Source organism: Cynocephalus volans, chromosome X (genome assembly GCF_027409185.1).
Source record: "Cynocephalus volans isolate mCynVol1 chromosome X, mCynVol1.pri, whole genome shotgun sequence".
In the NCBI taxonomy this organism is placed as follows: domain Eukaryota; kingdom Metazoa; phylum Chordata; class Mammalia; order Dermoptera; family Cynocephalidae; genus Cynocephalus; species Cynocephalus volans.
In genome coordinates this window covers 51576158-51595369 of record NC_084478.1, presented here as the reverse complement: position 1 = coordinate 51595369, position 19212 = coordinate 51576158, and the positions used below count along the sequence as shown (strand labels likewise).

General features: G+C 37.9%; 1 protein-coding gene across 1 annotated transcript in view; it reads right to left on the bottom strand.

The window, feature by feature from the left end:
• PRRG1 (proline rich and Gla domain 1) overlaps nucleotides 1-19212 on the bottom strand; it is a 97319-nt gene that overhangs the window by 31649 nt on the left and 46458 nt on the right. Inside the window, exon 2 of the mRNA XM_063083319.1 lies at nucleotides 9160-9210. Coding sequence (XP_062939389.1) covers nucleotides 9160-9169 — 10 coding nt within the window. The 5' untranslated portion in view covers nucleotides 9170-9210. The remainder of the gene's footprint in view (nucleotides 1-9159; nucleotides 9211-19212) is intronic.

Genomic DNA, 19212 nt, shown 5'->3' with positions numbered 1-19212 from the left:
AGCACAGGTGAGTGAAATGCCGGGGATAAAGGTGTCCTCCCAGCACTGCTTGAAATTACTACCAGCCCAGCTATGCTTCAGTTACTGTAGTGATTCTTTTAGTGACCTTGGAATTGTTCTGGGTACCAGAAAGCCTGGTTTGGGTGCCCTATTTTTGACGTAAGACTATATACCAGAAACAGTAGCAAGAACATCAGAAACAACAGAGAATAGGGACTTTCTACAAATGAACCTACCATTCCATTACCTGTTCTTCAATGCAAGAGTCAGGGCCTACTCTTCTAGACCTAATGTTTAATGCTGGAGTTCTTGGATTTCCCATGGAACAAGGCTGGTCAGGGAAGGAAGACAGACATTCTTACATTATGGGAGCTTGTGGTTAATTTGAGTAATAAATATGATCTCATTGATATCCCAAGCTTGTTAAGTGGTACACATCAATTAGAAAATAAGAAAAAGGGTTGTTAGATCAAACAGCTATGTGAAAAAAGCAAAAACCTAAGTGTCACTTCTTCATCTGTAAAACTGGAATAACAACATCAATCTCATAGTTATAAATAAGATAATGTACATACAGTGTTTTGCACAGGGCTAGGCAAAGAATGGATGTTCAATAAATAGTAGTATGACTTGCTGTCATTGTTTATTCCATGAAAGGAAACACTAGAGATTTACTAAGCTGATAATGAAAATGCACTTAGAAAATACTGAATAAATGAGTAAGAATAGTGTTAACTTGCAGTGAGTCTGCCTGCTTAGTTCCATGGATGCTTGGGAGCTTGGTCCACTTGGTCAAGTCTGGGATGAAATGTATGAGCTTTATAAAGTCCTGTTTAAAGTCTGAAATTTCCCTGAGAGGTACTAGCTTATTTAAACTGCTTATTGAACATGTATAGACTGACGATTTGTACTGATTTAATTGATTGAACAGCCTAGTGGGATATCAAAGATCCTCAATGAACTTGTGTCTTGGCTTCCAAGATTAACGTTATTTTGCATGTATCTCCGTGGTTCATAGTTAGAAGATAGGAGTGTCCTGTGTGACTAAAAATGGCCTTGGGAACCATCTTTTCTCTGCTGCACAATACTGTTAGCCATTATTAAAGCCTATTAGAATATACTCTGTAGAATCTTATAAGTACTTTCAATTATCCAATGATGTATAATTGCTACAATATACCTGAATGATTCATAAATATTTTGGAAATATCATGAGATTTTAAAACTTCAGAAATTCTTCTGAATGTAAATTAAGGACTACTTCTGGTCCTTACTCATAAGGACATGTTATTTGTAACAAACGTGTAAAAAAAAATCCTTTACCATAATTTATATGCTTAATTTAACTTTAGTTTTGGTCAAATGTATGTTGATAGCCTATCATCACTAGAATTTTAACAACAGACCACAAAGAAGCTCTTAAGAAGGCTAGATTAAGAAAAGAAAATTACATACATGACAGATGTATATGTTTAGAGAATCATGAGTAGCTACAAAAAAATATGCTAGTTAAATTATGCTCTATTCAATTGTAGGTTGATAGTTCAGGTGGCTGTTAAATATTTTACATAATAATTGTGGATATTAATGATACTAATATCTCATTTGTGCAGAAGTCAGTCAAATAAACTGTCTCATGAACTTAGACATAAGAGATGGCCAAGGTTATGCACTACAACCCATTTAATGCTGTACCTAGAGGGGTGCCCCAACTCTCTTAGACTAATCAATGACTAATCTATTCTACCCATGTCCATGAACCTGGCTATGAGACTTGAAAGCCTCATTATGCATTAAAGCTGAAAAGTAGAAGGAGCAGGGGTGGAGTGAACTAGATCAATATAGTGACAGCAATAAGAAGTGAAAGCTAACTAATCTGAAGGCAAGGGAAAAGAAAGAAAGAAGGCCCTTTGAGCGTTATTTAGAGTAGGATCTAACCCCCCTCATGCTAACAGCTTCTGAAGTTGTAGACATCAATGATTACGTTTTTTGTGGTCACCAATAAGGGGCCGTATGATGTTCAGGATAATGTTTAAGGAGGCACTAAGTTATATGATCTAATTTAGAACTACCTACATAAAATAAAGTTTTTAAGAAGTTTTTTTATTTAAAAAGGTGAGTGCCAGTAATCTGTACGATATATTTACTCAAATAGAAAATTTATTCCGAGACAACACTGTATAAATGTTGGTGTACTAAAGACTGAATCTATAATGAGTCCACAAAACTAACCAGGAGGCTGTTTTCCTTTTCTAAATATATCTCTAATATCTTGTTTAGTTGTGAGTTTTTCATACAAGACTGCAGAACATGCAAAACTATCCGCTATTTGAGCCTGTTTGTCACATGAAAGCTGCCTTTTGAGATTTATTGTTGAAGTCTAAGAGAGACAATATCCATTCACCACTTTCACCAACTCAGTATTGAGACAAGTGAAAGTGCAAGATAAGAGAAATTTGTGGAACACTGAAAAGGCCCTGAATGTGTAGTCAGGATATGTGGATTCCTGTTCCGGCTCTGGCACTAAACTGGCTGCTTGATTCTGCATTTGTTGCTTAATTTATCTGGGCCTGTTCCCTAATTTGTGAAGCAAAGGTGTTGAATATGATCTCTTAGATACTTTTAGTTGTAATAGTAAAGAGTTCTATAATTGGAAAGAGTTTTGGCAAGTGAGAATATCACATCATATCCAAATCCTTTTAGGATATGAATACACTATTTTCCAGCCAAGCAACCAACATCCCCCAAACCAACAAAAAATGAACAAATCAACCAACCAGAGAGAAAATCAACAAATTATCCTCCCCACCCATTCCTGTGCTCAAATTTATTTTAAAAAATTATGAGGTGTCTCACTCATAATTTGTTTTCTTGCTTGTAAGCCATTTTGATACTGTTATTTACTCAGTTGTGCCTGTATACAATGCCTGCAAGTTTGTTTTTGTTTTTTGCTGAAACAGGTACTTCTTATCACAGACTGATGGAAATAACTTTCCTTAAGAAAACAAAATCTCACATTCTGAAGTGACATTTCACTTACTAAAAAGTAAGATTATATAAACTAAAAAGATGCTATTTGGATCATCCTCCTATCCTTAACATGGTACAAAAACAGAATATTTCCCAATTTTATTTCACCACTGTAATCTATTTATGAAAGTCAAAAGTTATCTTTTTTCATAGCTGGTAAGTTTATTCTTTAGTATTTATTGTACCGTGATACTCAGGTGCAGAACCAGGTTGTCACGAACTTATAGCTTAGTTATAATGGCATGTAGTATGTATTTACACAGGACTTAGGGATCTGAAACCCACTCAAGAGTTCACATACTTAAAAAATAATTTGAAGTTGCAGGATTGAGCTAGTGAGAGTGGGAAGTCTAAGGGTTTGAAAAAAGAAATAAATGTTATTATCTTTAATACCCCAAACTTGCCTCCTAAGGACAATGTGGTCATTATGATCATTATTTAAGACTTTTAAAAATATCTTTATACTATTGGAGGCATACAATGAAATGCCAGATAACAAAAGGCAGGTTTCCTGGAATAAGTGTGGATAGTATGCCAAAAATGGATTTCTATAGAGAGAAGACAAAAGAGGTAATGAATGTCTATAAAGTCAATATTCTTTAAAAACAAAACAAACATGGTTCACCCCAGAATAATACTAACTACCTCAATATGGTTTTCTTAAAAGCCAAATTTTGGATCATATATTCAGATGTCTCTTGATTTTATGCTTTGTAATGAAAAATGAGATACGGAGAAATGACCTAATAGATTCTCCCGCAAAGGAAGGGAAAAGGCCAAATTTTCTCTGAAGGGATTTTAAAAGTTATAACTATTTCCTATCAAAAAGAATTGTTCATGAAATGGCAGATGACAGCAATCAAATTACTATCAATTAGGCTGATTAATTTAAAGGTATGGTATTCTAACACATGATATTTCTGAACTAGGGGCAATGCCTTACCTAAAGGAAAGAAACAAATGTGGAGTTAATACATGGTCTAATTTGGCATAATTAAGGAGGAAATCAGGGAGAATCATCAAAACAGGAGAATTTCAAAGATGGCTATTTCTCCTGTTATATCAGTAAGAATTCAGTAGTCTTAATGTTTACAGTTGTTATAACCATAAAATCTCCTTTTTAGTTTATGGATCCTATCTATACTAATTAGACTTCTGTCCCATATGGAATAATATGTAAATAACTATGACTAATAATCACCATTTAATGAGAAAAAGGCAGGTAGACAAAACTCATCAAATATGAAATACATTACAGTCTTAAATGCATAAATTTATGTTGTAGATACTGCTTTACAACCTGTCAGCATAGACAGTATGGTATGTATCTATGTGATAGTTAGCTGTAATCTAGACTTTAGGAGTGGGCAATTGTCCCAATAGGACACATACTACATTTAACTAAAAAGCCATATTTCAAAGGTGGCTACCACAAAAGCATTCAGCTGTCTTTTTCTTCAGCCCACAACAGAGCATAATAGATTCAAAAAATGGAGTTTCAATGATGAATTAGTGCCTTTGTTAGTCAGCACATATGCTGTGAGTCAAATGTGTCCCCCAAAAGTTTATGTATTGGAAACTTGATCTCTATTCTATTGTTAAGAGGGTGGAAATCCAAATACAGTATTTGAAAAGTCGGGCGGTTGAGAGGTGATTGGATATGAGAACTGTACCCTTGTGAATGGATTGATCTATTTGTGAAGTAATGAGTTATCACAGGCATGGTTCTGATGGCTTTATAAGGAGAGCAAGTGAAATAGTCAGCACTCTTGTTCATACCATTCTCTCACCATGAGATACCCTAGTTGCCAAGGGACCCTGTAGTGAGTTCCCGCTCAGAAGAAGGCCCTCACCAGATGTGCCCCCTGAATTGTGGATTTACCAGCCCCTGAACTATAAGAAATAAATTTTGTTTTCTTTCAGGCATTCTGTTATAAGCAACAGAAATGGAATAATTCAACTTAAATTTCAGAAATGACTTTACACTGGTAAAATCAATGTTTATATGTGATTTTGCTCTAGAAATGATAGCAGCATTCAAGATTTTGCCTGAACACAGTATGAAAATCTAAAACCCTGCAGTTTATAGCCCTAGAAATTGTGGCCAAGACTTGATTCATAAGAGGCCCTGTGTTCAGCTGCTGATTATTGGTTGCTTTAATCTAACCAGATGGGTTAGTTGAATACCATCACTAAAATGCTGTCACATATGCCTCAGATGAACTTTTCATCGAGGGTACTGTGGGGGGACCTGAAAGGGGAAAGAAGTGGGATTCCATGGGGTTTACAGAATAGGCTATATGGAAGAACTGTGCCTTCTTGTTGATAAACATCTCTGTGTATAGCAAAATTTGGCCTATCACTTGGTTGTAACCTGGTAACCAGATTGTGGGGAGACCTAGACCTCACATGCCTTTAACTATTTAAAGCAACTAATATGTACTAAAAAAGAACTTAATACTTATAAAAGCCAAATTGTTTTTGATTTTTTCAATACCCTCTTGCTATGGATTTTACATGGACGAGAGAGAGAGAGAGAGAGAGAGAGAGAGAGAGAGAGAGAGAGAGAGAGAGAGAGAGAGAGAGAGAGAGAGAATAATGAATATGCTAACAAAAAAAAAATCTACTTGGAATACTGAACCTTTTTTCATTTTGTCGTGAATATACTAGTTGCTTAGGGGGTTAATAAAAAAGTAGAATAAAGCTTTAATTATCATGGAAAGATAATTAAAGATAAACACTCTAGTATTATGTACATAATATTTTGTGAGCCTATATACACGTATTTTGTAACATCCTCACATTCTTTTCTTTGTGAAAATACTACTAGAATTTTATATATATTTTATTTATACATGCTGTTCTTTTTTGAAACAGCATCCCACCTGGCCATCTCATGCTATTCTGGTGTTCCACAGTGTGCTATATTCTTTGTGCCAATATAAGAAACAAAGGTAAAAAACCCATCAGTCAAAAAGGGTGACTTTTATATAGAACAGGTAAACAGTGTCAGGCCCCTTACTTTAGACACCTTCCCTTGTGGGTTGTGCAGAGCAGGCTTCTAAATTGAACTGTCTGTTATCTACTGTGGTCACTGCCAATTAGTGCTGCTGCCTTTTGAATTACTGCAACCACAGACCACTGCTGTTTAGATTTTTATATTTGAGGCACCCTACTATCTGATATACATGTGTTTTAGCTGTTACCATAAATGCTGATGGGCACTAAGCTATTTCCCTTTGCTATCTGTCCGGTCCCCATAATATATGAACATCATAGACCTTAGAAAATAACTTCTTCTATACCTCTCACAGCAACAGACAGCTTCTAGGTTTTTAATTAACTTTACACACTACTGATGATTAGGATATTCAGAACATGTTTTATTGGAAGAAAAGACATAAAGAGACCTAGTTTTGTATTTTGGCTGTCCATTTACAGACTGTGGGCTATAAGTAAGGTTTTCTCTTATGAGCCTCTGTTTTATAATATATAAAATTAGGATAATAATTCCTATTTACATCAAAGGATTGTCTTACGACTCAAATAAAATAACGTAGAGGAAATATCTGTGAGTTATAAAGTGCTCCACAGACATTTGTTAATATCAAAATAATTATAGATTCTTAAGCATCCTAAATACTAAGCCCTAGCTAAGAATTCATATATAGTAAATGGGGTTTCAATGCCATACACAACAGAAACTGGTGGTGGCTTAATAAGAATCAAATACATAAGTCTGTACTCAGCCTCCTCCCCCCTTTTTAAGACTTAGACTTTGTTTATAATCTTTGATGTCACATAAATAAAAGAATGATTCTTCTAACACATATTTACAAATTATTTCCTCACCCACTACTAAAGAATACTGAAAGAAACCTAATTCATTTTAATTTTCCACCTAAACTGTACAGTTGTCAAGTGGAGTTCTTAGTTTGCATGGATCCTTAATTCATTTAATGAGGCTAGTGCAATACCTTGGAGATATTTTCCTGTGTCCCTTTGTATGATACATTTAGGTATGTTTGTGAGAACCTTTGCCAAATCCAGTAAAAACTTCATTGTACAGGGCCAGAAGAAAGATAAATGAGTACACAGTAGCATCATGTTAATTTTTTTTTTCACTAACAGTGTCAGCAATTAACAAATGTAATCAGGCAAACTAAGCAAATCTTGGAGGGTAAAGGATAGAGTCTCTTTGAGATTCAGGATGTTATGGGTGCTTTTAAAGTGGTCAACACAATCAAAATGCTGATTATCTCAAGCCTCTGTGTTTGTAACAAAGCAGCATTCTTTGAAACACTTCCCTTATCTCATCTCTAGGTTGAAAACATGCCCATCTTTGCAGATTTTATTACCATGCCCTGTTCTTTAGCAGGAACTCTGTTAATTGCCTGACCATTTGAACAACACTTGCTGAAGCATCTTTGAAAACAAGAACCTAATGATCCCTTTGCTATTGACCTGATGATCAGTCTGAAAAAGAAAAGAGGAAACAAGACAGAATGGGTTGACTTGTCTCAGTGCAGCTCTCTTCTTCATATGGCTATGGTGGTATCCAACAACCAGAACATTTTCCAAACCCACCTGAAGTTTTTGGGATTGGGGTGAGGACCAAGCCACAGTGAGCTACTCTGGAAGCTTCCATTGACAGCTAACTTATGGGCAGAATATGTCATGGATTACTCCCAAAACTTTGACTAGATTTTTATTTTATTTTTTAAAATTTCTATACCATCAAAGGTTAGCATTATTTGTGATGGTGTGGAAAGAACCAGAATCCCTAGGGCTAATCAATTTCCGAGGGAACCTCTGAGGAAAATAAGAGCAAAAGTTGACTCAACAAAGTTCAGAAAGATCTTTTCTATGATTGATCCATAATCCTTGGGACTGCCAACCAGGGCCATATGAGGATGGGGCAAGCGAGGTGCAACATAAGGAGGAACTCTCAGTTCCTCGCATGACCCTAGTCCCAGCCCTGCTGCCTACATAAGCATCTAATCAAACAACTTCACTTTGACCATTAAAAGAATCAATGAACATATTCTTATTCAATAAGGACAGCAATGAGCAGATACCACTGCTCTATTCTATTTTAGAGTCCTGAAAACACTTTTCCTCATGTGTTATCACATTATGCCAACCCCAACTTCCTGAGGCTAGAAATGCAGAATACATTAATCCTACCTCAGAGATGAATGAAAAGTTTTGGAAGGCTCTAGGATTTGATCAAGGTAGTAGAAGTGGAACATGAATTCAGGCCTTCTGACACTGTGTCCAGCACTTTTCTCGCTATACTACACCACACCAAGTCTTCCTCTAATGTCCTTTACAGCACTCTGATTTTATGATCTACATTGATCAGAATTATTTATGAAGTCACTGTGGTGGCTGGTTGATATTGACTTAAAAATAAAATGACCTTAAATTTGCCTGTTGTCCACTGACCATAAATAGCCTTATGAGAAAGCAAAAATAAACACAAAGAATACAACGACTGGTTCTTAATGCTGGGCTTTAATATTTTAAGGGAAATCAAAACCATGTACAAATCAACCTCACAGATGAATTTTTTTTTTTTTTTTTTTTTTTTGTCTTTTTCGTGACCGGCACTCAGCCAGTGAGTGCACCGGCCATTCCTATATAGGATCCGAACCCGCGGCGGGAGCGTTGCTGCGCTCCCAGCACCGCACTCTCCCAAGTGCGCCACGGGCTCGGCCCCACAGATGAATTTTTTACTATTGTCATTGGTTGCATAGTAGAAACTCTTCTGTTTGTTTATGTTACTATCAACAAAACTTAGAAACCATCAGAAGCATATGGGTAACTTGGTAAGAGTTGTAAAGCAGCTGGGATTTGGACAGATCTATATAGTATCAAGTTTGAGCCTTCTCTCCCCATACTGGGAGATCGCCACAAAAGGGCGGAAGAAAACAAACAACCCAGCAAGCAACATATGGTATGTTGGTTTTTCTCTGCATAGCCTTGCCTCAAACAAAAACTTTGTAACACCAACAAGAAACACAATTTAGATGTCCACAAAAATACTTTGAGTTGCAAATTTAATTTCCTGGCTACAATGGATTAATATGCAGAGTCTAAATTACTTAGAAGGAGAAAGAAACTTACCCCTCCCCATGTTTTCTCGAGGTTTCCAGCAGGTCCCTGGGTGACGATTCCCTGTACAAAACAGAATATACACATACACAGTCAGATTCACAGAGGCTGAGTCACTATATCAGATAAGCTCCATTACAGCTGATGTGGTCAATGTGAGCATTTCATTTTAGTGCATTCCAGTCATGCTCCCTTACACAAATGTTTTCTCTATCACGAACAGATATGTAACCTCAGACAGAAACACAGTATTCTGGAAGCATGGACTATATATCAGCTTAATATGACCTTCTGTATCTAATCTTAGTTTCTGCCCTTGCCAATATAAATCAAATTGGTCACACGCTTATCTCTTAGGAAGGTGGTGATATCAACAAAAAATGGCGGATAAAAGTGCCAAAAGACCCAGTGTTAATAACCAGGCTTGCCTGCCCCTGCCTTCCCTTCAGTGTCATTCTGTGACAAATCCAATACTCCTTATAATGTAGCATTTTTCTGAATGGTGTCAAACAGCAGTACTCCTAATCAAATTGTCCCTGAGGCAAAGCAGCCCACGGAGTTATTCCCAACAAACAGTATAAATCAATGGCCATGAACTACTGACAACAGAAACTTTGTAGGAAAAAACCAAAACACATATTGCAATTGCAGGGGGAGCTGCAATTCTGGTTTTAAAAGATGAAAAAAACCCCACCCATACAAAGAAGCTAATTCATACCATAACATTTCATATTCTTACAGGGTTCAATCATAGAGCTCCCACACATTTATTATTTGTTTATTTTCCCCAATATGGAACTAAGCATCTGATAGGTGCTTATAACCTACTTGAAGTTAAGCAGAGAAAATTGAGGAATGAGTGTCAGACTAAGACATTATAACTAGTTTTGTGACATTGGATAAATCATTATAAATCATTTTCTATTCTCAAATTCTTTGCAGGAGCTGGCTGGTTAGCTTACTTGGGAAAGTGGTAATACCAAAGTCAAGGGTTTGGATCCCCTTACCAGCCAGCCACCAAAAGAAAAAAAAATTATTTGCAAGAGAAGGGGGCTAAACTATATGAGCATTTCCCAAATTACCCTCCACAGGATATTAGAAAGTGTGTTATTCAAAAATAGGGCTCTTTGATCAAATAAATGTAGGAAATGCTGACTTAAGGTTAAACAGGTTTCTTTATTACAAGACTTTTCTTAAACTTTAAAATGCTACTAGCAATGTGACAAAAGTACAGTCTCAACATACTTGGCTACATAGTCCTTTTGGTAAGCAATCAACATTTCTCAGGAGTCCTATTCTTTAGAGCTCATTTTGGGAAACTGGATAAGATAACTGCTAAAAGCCTCTTGCACCTCTGAAATTCTATTATTTTCTAACAAGGTATTAATTACATAGAGCAAAATTAACATAAAGTGAGTCAAGAAAAAAGTCAAGGGGGCTAGATTCTCAGAGAATTTTGGAGCTGAATAATTTAACAATTTATCACCACTGACTGTTTTTGAAAGCAGCAGACAGCCCTCAAAAACTCTTATGCAGAACACCAATATGTAGAATGGGTTAGGGCAGAATTCTTCACGTTGAATTGGGGTGGAGGGTTGCAGTTCCACCCACCAGGATTTCTCCTTGAAAGAGTATGGATATACCTCACCAGAAACCCAGCACTATAGGAAGCAGAGTTTGAAATCCAGTGACCCCTGACCCAGATGAAGCTATTGTGGGAAGGCTTTAGGAAAGAGCTGGAACTCTTACCTATATTCACAGGAAGGTCCTCACCTTACCAAGTATCTTCTTAGTTGTGACCCCTCCAAATTATATAAATAATCATTTTGTAAATAAAAGTATAAAACTTTTATCACTTCAGGAAAAAACTTAAGAATGTTAATATACTAAAATTTAATCCAGGTACAAATGAGAAGCCACAAAAGAGTTAAGCAGGGAAATGATATATCTAAATTTTGATTTTTAAGAAGATATCTCTGGCAGCAGTAGGGAAAGGAGATTTGAGGGGTGAGAACAGTTTGACCAGGGTCAGTGATATCAGAGATGCTTGGTAAATCTGGCAGGACTTCTTGTATCTTATTTCTTGTTTAATATTTAAAGAAGTCTTTTGAAAAGAGTCAAGCCTATTTCAGTTGTGTTTGGGAGAACCACAAAGGAAAGGGCTGTCAGGCATGAGCCAGGATTTTCAAAGAGAAATTGCCTCTCCAGAGGTCAGCATGGTGGAGACAATAGGCATCATTGGAGACAGCAATCTTCCATGAGAAGATGACACCAAGGAGGCAAAAGTCAATACTACCTGTCAGCCACCTTACCTAACGTTTCAATAGTAAACCTCCAAAGATCAGAATCGTGTTTTAACGAAGACAATTTCCTTACAGAGATATGGGTTCAAGGCCTACTGCCCATATCACCCCAAACCTCAAACTTCTCCAGTCCCAGGTTACCTCCCTGCTTCTTCTTCTGTTGCCAGAGTTTAGCATGTTCTTTCCACTTTGATTCTCAGCTGCTGTTATCTCTAGTCCCTTCTTTCAGCTGGTGAGTGAGTGAATGAGTGTGTATGTGTGTGTATTTTGATTTTTATACTTCTCTAGGCGGAATTATTTGTCAAACTTGATTCTTAGTCAGGTCCCCATCCCAAACTAAACATTACTTCTAAAATAATGGCAACACTTAAAAACAACAACAAGATAGCTTTTGCCTAGACATTAGAAGATCTAAATAAAAATCATCACTGTTCCGTGGATTTACCCAGCCTGGCATTAAACACCCTCTACAGCCAGATTCCACCTTCCTTAATAGTTATACTACTCTCCAGTCAAACCAGCCTCTATTCATCACTTAAATATGCTTTGAACTGTTCCAACTCTATGCCTCTGCTCTTTTCTTCTGCATTATCTACTGCTATACAAATTTCATTCATCCTTCAATATCAGTAGTGAAGCCTTCCCTCATCACCTGAGCAAGAAGTAGTCTCTTTTTCCTTTAAACTCTTATGGAATATGAAATTTAGGTGCTACCTCATACAGATGTGCATACTTTATAATATTTATCAGACTTTAATTCTCAGAGTGTAAGCAGTCTGTCTTCTACCCCTATATCTAGTCTGTTCAGGGCACTAGATCATTCCCAATGAGGGAATGTGTACAAACCAGACTTAGGGGAAGCTCTTATTCCCAGTATGTTCAGGACACATCATGTTTGCCAAAGTTTCCCTCAGTATACAGATCAGCACTTCAAATTTCAGTCATTCACATATCACCTTAATTAGTTTTATGATTTTTGCTAAACACATTTATTATCTACACTTAATGTTTCTTTCACTTTTTTACTTCAGTATCCACTTTGGCCTTGACCTATAAAACAGTATGCAAAATTGAGGGTTTCATGTATACTTTTCTAATGCTTAACTATTAGAGTTCTAGAAATGTTTCCAGGTTCCACAGTTATGCAAAGCATATCACAAGCAGTACACTTTGTGAAACACTTTTCATTCTTGTTTTCAGTCAATCCAAAAATGTCTTTTATTTGCTAGGCACTGTTCTATTCTCTAGGCCAGTGGCTCTCAACTGAGAGCAATTTTCTCCCCAGGGGACATTTGGCAATGTCTAAAGATATTTTTGTTTGTCACAACTGGGAATGGATGCTACTAGCATCTAGTGTCTTGAGGCCAGGGATACTGCTAAACATCCTTCAATGCACAGAAGAGCCCCCAACAACAAAGAATTATCCAGTTCAAAATGTCAATAGTTCTTGGTTAGAGTGCAGGCTTATAACACCAAGGTCATGGGTTTGGATCCCTCTACTGGCCAGGCACAAACAAACAAAAATAGTCAATAGTGTCAAGGTTAAGAAACCCTGCTTTAGAGAAGCAATGGTGAATAAGAGACAAATTCTCTGCTTTTTTGGAGCTTACAATCCAGTAACAAAATGTAACAGATGATAGTCTCTTTCAGCATATTCAGAGTCTTCAATCTACAAGTCTCAGGATTTCTTCTCTGTGTTCATTTCTTATTATATATGGAAGTATTGCTGGCACTGAGTAAATTTCCAGTACCATGGCCTTTCTTCTTTATTGTGAGTTAAGACTTTCTTGATCTTACAATTTTGAAACAACTTGACAATGCAGAAATGTAATGTTCAGTACAATACTTAAGTAGAGCAATCTAACATTCAAATTATTAGGAGCCCAGTGTCATTAAAACTGCTAAGTAACTATAAACAGGAGCATGTGTCCCAAAATACAGGTTGAGTGTTGCAAAGTGAACATTATATTTTAGATGGAGATCCAAATGGAAATTATATCAATGTCCTGGGAGCTATTATCATTTCAGTTCAACAAATACCAAACAAAATACTATTGTATAGTATGCAGTAGTTTGAACGTTGGTTGAATTAAATCACTATGTAATAATATAACAAGTAATAGGCTCTTTTATACACTATTTATTTGGCAAACTAGCCTTTTCTCAATTTGGGACAGTAACAATACAGCCTATATTATACTTTGTCTAATTTTTGGAAGACCTATCTTCTTTTTGAAAATATATCGTTATTTTTCTGTTTTTTTCAGCTTCTAATTTTTTTAACTATAGATTTTTAAAAGTTATATAACATTTAAGATATATAACATGATGTTCAGACATACTTATTTTCATAGACATATACACAGTAAAGTGATTACTATGGTCAAACGTGGCCTTTTAAATAATGACAGGTTGCATGCATCCCGACAAAGAGTTCCAACAACAGGTCAGAGCATGGGCTTTGCTATCACACGTACCTGGATTTGAGGCCTGGCCTGCCAATTATTAGCTACCTGACCTTGGGCAAGTTATTTAACCTCTTTCAGCCTTGATTTCTTCAACCGTAATGGGGTTATTAATGGTAGCCTTAATCTCATAGGCTCTGAAGGAGGATTAAATGAGAATAATTATAACCATTCTTGACAACAATAAGGAGGACCTATGAGAATGACGACAGTAATTTGTTTTGTTTTTTCTAAAATGTCTTGGTTCAATCAGGTTCTTGTGGTTTATTTTCTAGTTAGTCAATCTGATTCAATACATTAAGTGTAATTATTACTACTTAAGACAGAAGGTAGTATAATGTATATTTTATAAGCTGAATTTTTTAAATTAAAATTTGATTTTTAAGTTTTAAGGTCAGCTGCACTAAGTTTGAAATGTGTACCCCCAGTTCTTTAATAGCTTCCATTGCCGTTTTTGATGTCCCTTACATGCATTTGCCCCTCTTTTCCCATCCTTTTTGTGGTAATCAGTGATGTTCTGATACATATATTTTGGTTTTCATCCACGGTTCCTAGTTTATTCTAACCTTCCCCCACCTTTCTATCTTGCAGCTGGCCGTAAAGAAATTCTCAGACCTACCTTGTCTGATTGTAGGTTATAAGACCCCCATTCCAGAACAGGTCTTGCCCCATACCCGGAAGAAAAGAATGCTGCACAGAGAGGCCAAGAAGAATCTGAACAAACAGGCCTGGCTGGGTTTCCCCTTCAGTCTGTTAGTGTTAGATCATTCCCTTTTTGTCCAATCACATTTCTACATGGTTGTCCATGTTTTAATCATTGACATATAATAAATTATCCATAAAAACCCAAGAGCACAGGTTTCAGAGGGCTTCTAGATAGCTGAACACGTGGAGGTTCCTGGAGGGTGGCACACCTGGGGAGGGCATGGAAGCTCCATGCCCTTTCCCCTGCACCTCCCCCTGTGCATCTCTTCATCTTCTATACCCTTTGTAATATCCTTTATAATAAGTGGGTAAACATAAGTAATATCCTTTGTAATATCTTTTATAATAAATGGGTAAACATAAGTGTTTTCCTGAGTTCTGTGAGCCACTCAGCAAATTAATTGAACCCAAGGTGGGGGTTGTGGGAACCCCAATTTATAGCCATATAGCCAGTCAGGCAGAAGTACAGGTAAAACAACTGGTAGCTTGCAACTGGCATCAGATGGGTGGGGAGACAGTCTTGGGGACTGAGCCCTCAAATTGTGGGATCTGAAGCTATCTCCAGGTAGATAGTGTCAGAATTGAATTGAATTAGAGGACACCCAGCTGGTGTCCACTGAAGAACTGACTGCTTGCTTGTGGAGAGAAATCCCCACACATTTTATTTCATATTAGAAGTCTGTCTTCTGTGCTGCTGCTTGAGTAAGAGTATGGGAAAAACACCTCAGTTTGTGGTTTTTTAAATATACTTGGACAATCATAGCCTGGAAACTCCTCTTCCTGGTAGTTATTCTTCTTCCAGTAATCCTGTTTTAGTCCGTTTTGTGTTGTTATAACAGAATTACCTGAGACTGGGTAATTTATAAGGAAAAGAGGTTTATTTGGCTTATGATTCTGGGAAAGCTGGGTCTGGCACAGGCCTCAGGCTGCTTCTACTCATGGCAGAAAGTGGCAGGCAGCTGGTGGGTACAAACAGATCACATGGCAAGAGAGGAAGCAAGAGAGAGAGAGCTAACTAATGGAACTAACTCACTCATTAATCCCCCCTCCCCCGAGGGAGCATTAATCCATTCATGAGGGATCCGCCCCCATGACTCAATCAGTATCCAACACTGCCACATTGGGGATCAAACCTTCCTCATGAGTTTTGGAGGGGACAACACATCCAAACTCCATCATTCCGCCCTGGCCCCCCAAAACTCATGTCACTCTCACATACAAAATACAATCATTCTATCGCAACAGTCTCAAAAGTCTTAGCTTGTTCCAGTACCAACTTAAAAGTCCAAAGTCCAAAGTCTCATCTGAGACCAAAAGCAAAAGTCATTCCAGCTGTGAACCTTGATTCCATGTTCGACTGCCTCTGCACACTAGTGTGGGGGTTGGGGCCCCCAAGTCCTTGGGCAGCTCTGCTCCTATGACTTTCCTGGTCTCAGGCTACACTTCACCTCTCCCAGGCTGGTGTTCCACTCTGGTAGCTTCACAGGTCTGTGGTCTCCATGGCGGTCCCGCTCTCATGGCTCCACTAGGCATGGCACTGTTGGGGTTTCTCTGCTGCAACTCTGACCCCACATTTCTGCTCAGCATTGCTCTAGCGAAGGCTGTCTGTGGTGACTCCACCCTTGCAACAGATCTCTTCCTGGGCCTCCAGACTTTTCCATACATACTTTGAAATCTGGGTGGAGGCTCCCAAGCCTTCCCAGCTCTGGCATTCTGTGAGCCTGCACACCTAACACCATGTTTACGCCGCCAAGACTTCCGGCTTGTATTTTCCAAAGCTGTGGGTCCAGCCACACCTGGAGCCAATTTAGCCATGTCTGGAGCAGCCAAAGCAGCTGGGGTGCTAGTGCTGGAAGCAGCTTCTCCAGGTGGCCCTGGGCAGCAAGCCCATGGACGGTGCCTCGGGCCTGTTTGCCAAGACCATTCTCTCTCCCTAGGCCTTTGGGCCTGAAATGGAAGAGTTTGCCCCAGAGGTTTCTGTAATGCCTTCAGGGCCTTTTTCTCCTTCTCTTGATAATCCCTTTCCTTTGTACTGATCTTCTTAGCTAATGGTCGCTTGACTGCACCATTGCACACTCTCTGCTTTTCTACCACATGGCTGTGCTGCAAATTTTCCAAATCTTTATGCTCTGCTCCCATTTTAAATTCTGGCTTTACATCATGCCTTTTCTTTCATAACTCAGCATAGGCTGTTAGAAATAACCATGCAGCATCCTTAATGCTTTGCTGCTTGGAAATTTCTTCTGCCAGATACTCTGGTTCACAACTCTTAAGACCCACCTACCACAAAGTCCAAGGGCATGGACACAATGTAGCCAAATTCCTTATTATGGTGTAGCAAGGGTGATCTTTTGTCCAGGTCCCAGTAAGTTCCTCATTTCTATCTGAGACCTCATCATTCACATGGTCTTTACTGTCCACATTTCTATCAGCATTCTGCTTGCCACCACATAAGTCTCTAAGACAGTCCAAACTTTCCCTAGTTTTTCTGTCTTCTTCTAAGTCCTCCAAACTCCTCCAACCTTTGCCCATTACCCAGTACCAAAGCTGCATCCACATTTTGAGGTATCTGTTTAGCAACACCTCACTTCTGGTACCAATTTTCTGTTTTAGTCCGTTTTGTGTTGCTATAACAGAATTACCTGAGACTGGGTAACTTATAAGGAAAAGAGGTTTATTTGGCTTATGATTCTGGGAAAGCTGCGTCTGACATGGACCTCAGGCTGCTTCTACTCATGGCAGAAAGTGGCAGGCAGCCAGCGGGTACAAGCAGATCACATGGCGAGAGAGGAAGCAAGAGAGAGAGAGAAGGTGCCAGGGTCTTTTTAAGCAACGAGCTCTCGTGGGAACTAATAGAGCTAACTAATGGAACTAACTCACTCATTAATCCCTCCTCCCCCCGGGAGAGCATTAATCCATTCATGAGGGATCTGCCCCCATGACTCAATCAGCTTTCAACACTGCCACATTGGGGATCAAATTTCCACATGTTTGGGAGGGGACAACACATCCAAACTCCATCAAATCATCTGAGATTCAATTATATGTAGTTCTTTATTAGTTTCAAAACACTGCAAGCTATGTTTTAATTTGTAGAGAAGCATTTCCATGTTTGCTTTAGTTTTCAGCTACATGGCTCTCTCATGGTTGGTCAGGTAGGTCAATCACTTCACTGTCCTCCACTGTGCTTGGAAAAACCATTACATTATTTTCTGGCCAGCCTACTTAAGGTTTTGCCAGTTCTAGTGTCCTGCTCTTCTCCAGGCCCCAGGGCCCTTCAAAACTTTTAAGGGTAAGAGGGCCCAAGGGCCCAAGGGCCCTGTGGCATACTCTAGGGATGAGGTACTCCCTGGACTCCGTTCCTTTCTCACAGTGTTTCCTTTCTCACAGTGTCAGTGTCTCTTAAAGCCTCAGTTCTCTTCTGCTGCCTAAGGGCTTTTTTGTAAATGAAAGGTTTATTCTACCAGGCCTCTGGGAGCTTCATGTCTGCTTCTTTTCCACTTCCACATCCTTCAAATAATAAAAACTCAACTGGTATTTGTTGTATATCTATTATGATAAGGTAGTTTTACTTATATCATCTTATCAGTGCTCACACAACACTGTGAAGTAGATACAATAATACCTATTAATAAATGATAAAACTAGATTTCAGAAGTAGGAGAATCTCAGGATTGTTTTTTAACTTATCAACACATTTGCATCAAAAGTGTTAACATTAAAATGATGAGTTTTCACAAACATACCTGCGTAGCCAGCATCTACATCAAACTTCAGAATATATCCCAGGATTTTAAGCTAGGGTTTCTGCACCAAGTCCAGTGCTTTTACAGTCACATATATAGTCATTCAACAAATATTTACTCACTGCTTAATTATATTTAGGTAATTTTACTAAACACTGGGGAGATAATGGTGAAAAAGGCAAATGTGATCCCTGCTCTAATAGACTTTAGAGTCTACAGGGAAGTCAAAATATTTTTTAACAGTAAATAATGGAACTTAAGGCATTAGAGAAATTTAAAGAAGTTCAGTATGACTTCATGGCAAGCAGGCCATTATTTGCCAATCCCTGGTACGTACAATAAAATGGGTTATTGGATTTTCATAAATCAGTAAGTCAAAAGAAATAGAAAGAAGTCCAGCATTAAGTATTATTGAAACAGAAAGATCCAGCACCATCAATAACAACAGTCAAAATATTCACTAATAACTTTCAAGTGAGAGATATTAATTTTATATGAGTGACACTTGTATTTCTAGTACACAATAAAATATTAATGATAATGGTATAACCATTTAAATAAATCATGCTAAAACTATAGAAATACCTCAGTGAATAAAAAGAAATCATCGTAAACTACATCAAACAATTTAGATGCCCTATAAATCACTTAACGAAGTCAACTTTATTCCTTAGCAGAAACAGTTTATTTCTTCCACAGTGCTGTTTCAATTATCACTTCCATCCCAATAAAACACAAACCTATATAAGTATATCAAGCCTTGACCTTTCTCTTGAATTTCACAATTCCAAATGCCTTCAGAGAAATCTACACCTGGATTTCTTGCCATCATCTGAAATACAATGG